At 35.2% G+C, this 6000-nt stretch overlaps 1 protein-coding gene across 1 annotated transcript in view; it reads right to left on the bottom strand.

Moving 5' to 3' along the window:
• Positions 1-4056: 4056 nt before the first annotated feature.
• Positions 4057-6000, bottom strand: part of LOC139728561 (integrin beta-1-like) — a 92608-nt gene continuing 90664 nt past the window's right edge. The window contains exon 25 of the mRNA XM_071639498.1: positions 4057-5639. Coding sequence (XP_071495599.1) covers positions 5638-5639 — 2 coding nt within the window. The 3' untranslated portion in view covers positions 4057-5637. The remainder of the gene's footprint in view (positions 5640-6000) is intronic.

The raw sequence follows: 6000 nt of genomic DNA, 5'->3' as shown, positions 1-6000 counted from the left end.
ATGACATGGAAATGGCTTAGTTTCAATCATATAATAAACATTAATCATCATCATCATAACCATCATCATCGTCGTCATACCAAGGATTTTGCAGTTACATTGTTTACCAACATGGGCAAGGTTCATCAATATTATCTTGTACAGTTCTGCTTCACTGTGACTTGGGCTGAGTACATATGGTACCACTAACATGGATTGTGCTAGTATGGAAGTACCGGGCAAACAAACTTTGGGCACTCAAACAAGATAGATTGGACATATGTATCTATAAAAGGCTAAAAATGACCATACTCATAAGAGGGAAATGTCCACTGATAGCACCAAAATAGAGTTAGCTGCATTGCATAATAACGTCAAGGACAAGACAGTGTGATAAGAATGACCGATAATCGGAATGATCGCTGCTTTTATAATCATAGTGTCTATCGCACAAGGAAAGTTGCACAATTTGTCTAAGAGAGTGAAGAGGGGGGGGGGGAAACCTGAATCATTCCATTTAGAGAAGTCTGTAGAGTGAATTACACCAAAGGAGAAATACACTGGATGATATATGCATAATGTTTGACAGATTCTTATTCCTATATCTGGACTAATATTTCCCTGGAAGTGGTCAAATGATGCTTGGAAAGAGAAACTATATGCATATACATATGTGTATACATATGCATATACATATGTGTATACATATGCATATACATATGTGTATACATATGCAAAAACAAACAAACAAAAAACTAAACAAAAATGAGTATATTACAGAAATGTTTTTGATATGTATTCAGATGGACTTTTTAGACAGCATCCAAGAAACAGCAAGTATTCAGCCCAGCCATAAGGTGAAAAATATGCTGAAAAGTAAATACATGTACTAGTAGAGATTCTTGATAACAGAAACTTGTTCAGAAAATTAATATCCCTTGACTGTGGCATCAGCACAGCTTAACAATTCTACATTAGATATTGGTAATCATGTACCATTATCTGCACATAGGATAGCTTAATGTGAAATTTGACAAAAAAATCAGACAAAAAAAGAAGAAATAATCTAGCATTTCCATGTTCTCATGGTCAGTTTCAGAGAAAAGCCACAATGATACTACAAAATGCGTACACCACTTTAGTTTGGCCAGTTATTCTTCGTCATAATATGCATACCCGGTACACCATGTAAATAAGATTACGGCCACATGATTCTCTATATACAGCTCAAAGTTTTCCATTCCCTTCTACAACGGCAGGAAATCGTAGAATATACATGTAACTCCATGATAATGTCTCTGAAAACTGCACACTGCATCTACATGGCAAACAGATATACATACAAAAATACAGAAAGGTACTCATATAGAAAGTTACGTGGACAATTGCTTTGCAGGAACATTAATTGTTGTTTGATATTTTCTTGCTTTTTTTTTTTTTTACTGATTCCAATCAATGCATAGGTGTAGATCTACTTTACTTCACTCAAACTTGTCTAATCACTTGAATAAATTTGAAAGTCACATGATTTTATTGCTGGTTGCTCACTCCTTGTTCAAATTTATATACATTTGTATAAACATACAAATATTGAGAGAGATTCCTCTTCAAAACTATGCCGCTCGTCACATGTGCAATCAACTGGGTGATCATGTGACCTTCGAGGTAGCAGCCCTCACTTCCAAGGGCATTGTGGGTATTTTGTATCTTAGCTTATTACTATGATTCATCAGTGTCATCACAAATTCTTTATGCATGAATTAAAACAAATATGGTATACTAAGAGATACTATTGATAATGCAGAGTTCAAAACAAAACACCCCCCCCCCCAAAAAAAAAAAAAAAAAAAAAAAGAGAGAGGCAAAATCAATGTATTAAGGATGAGCAATACTTGTAGTGGTTATATATACAGTACTTGATACTATTGCTTCATGATTACAATGTTTTCTACTTGGAAGACAAACTTCTCAATCTTACATTGATTGGTGGAGGCCTTCAGCATTCAAAAAAGCAAGATTTTTTTTCAATCATCTACATATCTTTATATACTTCGTTTGTCATCTTTAAAATAATGAAAGAAAACTAACACAAAATTTTCAAAAAATGAGAGAAAACTGCAGGCCTACAGAACTTTCTTATAATTGGAGTTGCCTGCTTACACAAACCTCATTTCCATATTGACTTATCCACTGTTTCTACATAAACTGCTGATTTCTTTCTCTCCAAATTTTACAAAACAGAAAAAGCAGACATTTGCAATTGAAAAAATACACAAAAACAAAAGAAAACAGCCACATTCACAACAAGTTCGTTGGATGCTAAGAGAGTGTGACACTTTGTGGAGGTTTCCTACATTACACTGCAGAATGGAAGCGATCTATCCAAGTAGCGTGAATGCTGCCTGCAATCAATGTATTAAAAAAAAAATTATGTATATTTTGTTGTTTTTTTACTGTTTTATTTGGTGTAATGTCCTTATTTTGTGAGCATTAAAATTTCCAGTTATGCAGGAAAAAGGGAGAATAGGAGAAGATAAACCTTACAAAGTGCAGTTTGATGCTCTTGATTGTTTTTTCATTGAGTCCGCACTGGTGTATTTTGTTTTTCTTTTTTTTTAATAAAGAAAGAATATACTGGACGATTTTAAGACTAGCAAGCAATACAAAGGTTCAAAGCTGGTGGAAAAATCTTTTGCATTCAGTTGAAAATACACGCATAATTATGCAGTCAACAACAATGGGAAACAGCTATTAAATGGCCATCCATCAATGAATTTTTTTTAAAATTTCTTTCAACAATAATAACAAAAGAAATATACACCAACATCTATATCAACAATAAACAGCAGACTTCACACCTTACTTCCTTTTTTTATTTAATCAATTACTGTATTTTTTCTTCATAACTCATTTTTACGTGACATGATCATCAACTCCGACTTGATTCATGAACGGTTGGTGGTCAAAAAAGCGCCCTCTCCAGTCACAATATAGAAACAGCATCATAACATCACCTTCAAGATTTTTATACCTGATGAATTATTGCTTAACTTACCCAGTACCTTATTACACTTATTTTCACGGCAACAAGTGCCAGACACACCTCCACTTACAACTTCCTTTCATTGATCTTAAAGGCAATCATGACATGCACGAAAAATAAAAATAACTAATCAATTGATAAAAATACAGTAGATATCCTGTAATCCAACTGTCTTTTTCTTACCACTGTTCAAATACTGTATGACTGTCTGTAGGCACAGGTTCCATAGTCACATCTATCAGATGTGAACACTTTTACTGCTATGGCCATAAGTTGTTTTTTTGTTTTTATCCTTTTTTTAAATACCAAAGATACATGTAAGAAATAGGAAGCACTTGATAGACCAATGTCATTCGCTGCCTTTCCTGTTCTCTTTTCAGCTACAATCTAAACAGGATGGGCAGCTAGGACATTGGCGTGGGGTTCATGGAAATGTGCACATATTTCACTTTACAAACACTTAACAGTAACGACAAAAATTTGCCTGCTACCTGTCATGGTTTTAGTAGACCAAGCTCTGCCACTAACCTTTGACCTACTCTCATAAGCAGTGCTGAATGTCACTTCACTACACTCACAAATTTGATACAATTAAAAAAAAAAGTTACACCATGATCTTTCTGTCATTGACATTCTGTATCAAATAACACAAAGTTGAAAATGGAAAGATGGTAGAATACGTACCCTGTATACACCAAGAACTTTGCCATTAACTCCATTAGATTTAAAGGGACAGTACAGGTGCACAACAGAATGTTTTCTTTCGTGCAAAAAACAAACAAAAACAAACTAAAATCCAGGTTTAAAAAAATACATCACATCATTTCTTTTCAAGCAGGAAGATTTTCTGTTTTTGGGGGAAATTACACGAGAACTTTCTGACATACACCAAAACTGTGATGACTGAAATGGGCTGGCACTCGTAATACAATTGGTAATCACACACTCATTAACATGTCAAGAATAAAAGAATAAAGCATTTGAAATGGAATTGACAGAACATTCAAGAGCCGTTGTTCTCTAACCAATTATTTCAAGCACAATTAGTCCCTATTGAATGACTGGATATAACAATTTGCTCAGAAAACAAGCTATAACTGTAAACATTTTAAAGATGTTTTAACCCACAACCCATCACTGTGTAATCTCTTTATAAAAATGAATAATAGAAACACATACAAGCTTTCTGTTTTTGGAGTTAGAAACTTGAGGTGATGGATGTAACTCATTCACTTGAGATGACATGAAAGATGACTTCCTCATAAACAAAAGAGACTCTTGAAGCAAATGACATGGGTTTCAGTCCAAAGACAAGCACTCGAGGACAGCTAATCGAACAATTCCAAGCACTTCAGAAATAAAATGCCCCATCTCAAATTACTTACAAACGAACAATGTAGAAGGTCATGCACGGAAAAGAAAAAATAAACAAAAAGCCTTAAGAGAGAGCTAATCACAGAATGTGTTGATTACCATAGGCTTTCCACAGGGAGATCAAACTCCCAGTTATCATACACACAAAGCATACTACACTCAACAGGACACAAACTACAATAAAGCAGTAGCTCTACACTTTTCTGCATAATGCTGCTTTTACCAATCTAGTATGCTGCGGTCTTGTTACAGTATCATACTCCATATTTCATCAACATTTTAAAAATCCTTTTTCTTTTGTACACATAGAGTAAAAAAGTGTAATAAACATAATTCCCATATTCACTCGACTTTAAAAAGCAAATGCAAAAGAAGAAGAAATACAAATACACACAACTCAACTGAGTTCTGTCTCTTAATCATGCAACTTTGGTTCAACTAACAAGATTCACAAATGATATATTTGAAAATGTTCATTCATATACAAAAACACAGAAAATATTACATCTAATCACATAAATATTTGTAGATAATTCACTACCAGAGTTCATACACCAGCATTCATGATGTATATACATAAGGGGCAGATGGGTTACAAGGCATTCCCATGGTTGAAGAAACAATCTAAGTCAGGTGACTTAACTAAGGCCTAAGAGGCATGCTTCCTACTCTATGAGACTGTGAACTGTAAACTGAACTACCAGAATGACAGAGGATGGGTTAAGATCTGACGAGGTGCGGGGGAGAGAGGGAGATAGTTTGACACATCACAATGATGTTACAGAAATGAGCTACAAAGATGTGATAATACAAACCAAAATATGCACAATGAAAACGTGGACATAGCACAGAAACTTAACAAAGATGTCATCTCACAGATCAAATCTCTCATGTGCGGATCCGTCAGACAATGAAAGTGATTGGAGATATTCATAAATCTACGCCTCGCGTGGAGACTCAGTTTCACAGTCAACGTTGCACAACCTCTGGCATTCTCATCTCGTCTATTTCAGTTCGACGCATTTAAAAACAAAAATCCCCATCCTGCCCTCGGACTACAAGGCAAAGCTGTTGGCACTTCCAGGAGAGCGAAGCATTCGATATCAGCCTGGGGCGGAGACTACTATTTCATGCAGAGAAGCAAAGCTGCGGTTTTTTAAATTTTTTAGTCAGTCAGGAAAAGAATGTCAGCGCATTCCACAGGCGGGGAACTGAGAGGAGGAAACTTCCACCAGCCGTCATTCTGAAAGTGAAATGATACTGTCGTGTCTTAGTGAGCCAGCCCAAGCAAACTAAATCATCTCCACCACAGTGCCATGTGTCTCTATCTCAATCATTTCTCAAATCAGTTTAGCCCCCTTTAGTCCACTTAGTCCAAAAGATATCGGCTGCATCAAACATGAAACCCATTTTACCTCTCCACTTTTAGCTTGCTTCAAGGGAGAGAGAGAAAGAAAAGCTCAACTTCTGAAGTTACAAACTTTGCTGGGATTTGCTTGTATTCATAGCATTTTTTACAAAACAAGCCCATTTTTGTTTGTTTGTTTTTAAAATCTATGAAAAACCCAAATTGGATGAACTTCTTTGTAGCATTCAAAAAAATA

The sequence above is a fragment of the Diadema antillarum genome, unplaced genomic scaffold, assembly GCF_040938485.1.
Source record: "Diadema antillarum isolate AM-2024a unplaced genomic scaffold, OU_Dant_1.0 seq00000183_RagTag, whole genome shotgun sequence".
Lineage (NCBI taxonomy): Eukaryota > Metazoa > Echinodermata > Echinoidea > Diadematoida > Diadematidae > Diadema > Diadema antillarum.
Note: the sequence above shows the minus strand (reverse complement) of the source record. Positions and strands in the feature narration are given on the sequence as shown.